This window comes from Corvus brachyrhynchos, unplaced genomic scaffold (assembly GCF_000691975.1).
Source record: "Corvus brachyrhynchos isolate BGI_N302 unplaced genomic scaffold, ASM69197v1 scaffold150, whole genome shotgun sequence".
Classification (NCBI taxonomy): domain Eukaryota; kingdom Metazoa; phylum Chordata; class Aves; order Passeriformes; family Corvidae; genus Corvus; species Corvus brachyrhynchos.
In genome coordinates, this window is record NW_008236162.1 from 3,553,179 (window position 1) to 3,553,529 (window position 351).

The window sequence follows — 351 nt, forward strand, 5'->3', positions numbered from 1 at the left end:
GTGCCATCCCGCAGCAGGCCCGTATCACCCTGACGGGGCCCTCTGTGCCCGGTGGCTTTGGCAGGTCCAGCGCAGGCGGCTGGAGCTGTGGTAGGTCCTGGAGTGCACCTTCCACCCCCACGTGCTGTTTTGCGTCTTTGCAGTGGCATTAAAGCACCTCACGCCAGCCAGCCCAGGAGGAAGAAGTATTCAAACCCGATGTAATGCCCAGAACAGCGCTTTGGCTCGGGCGGTGCGGTGCGAAACGCAAATGGTGCATCCCGGATTGGCAAGTTTTGGAGATGCTGTGGGAACAAGACGGCAACTCCGCAATTTTACTTACACAGCCCACGAGCTGTGCTCTCCTCTCAT

The 351-nt window shown here is 59.3% G+C and overlaps 2 protein-coding genes across 4 annotated transcripts in view; one reads left to right on the forward strand and one right to left on the reverse strand.

The window, feature by feature from the left end:
* Positions 1-351, reverse strand: part of PLAT (plasminogen activator, tissue type) — a 15,342-nt gene extending 14,991 nt beyond the window's left edge. For both annotated transcript variants that reach the window (XM_017732271.1, XM_017732267.1), the window contains exon 1: positions 323-351. The gene's annotated coding sequence lies outside the window, so the exon portion shown is untranslated. The remainder of the gene's footprint in view (positions 1-322) is intronic.
* Positions 1-351, forward strand: part of IKBKB (inhibitor of kappa light polypeptide gene enhancer in B-cells, kinase beta) — a 24,444-nt gene that overhangs the window by 12,937 nt on the left and 11,156 nt on the right. For both annotated transcript variants that reach the window (XM_017732250.1, XM_017732257.1), the window contains exon 2: positions 180-185. In XM_017732250.1, the coding sequence (XP_017587739.1) occupies positions 180-185 (6 nt within the window). The remainder of the gene's footprint in view (positions 1-179; positions 186-351) is intronic.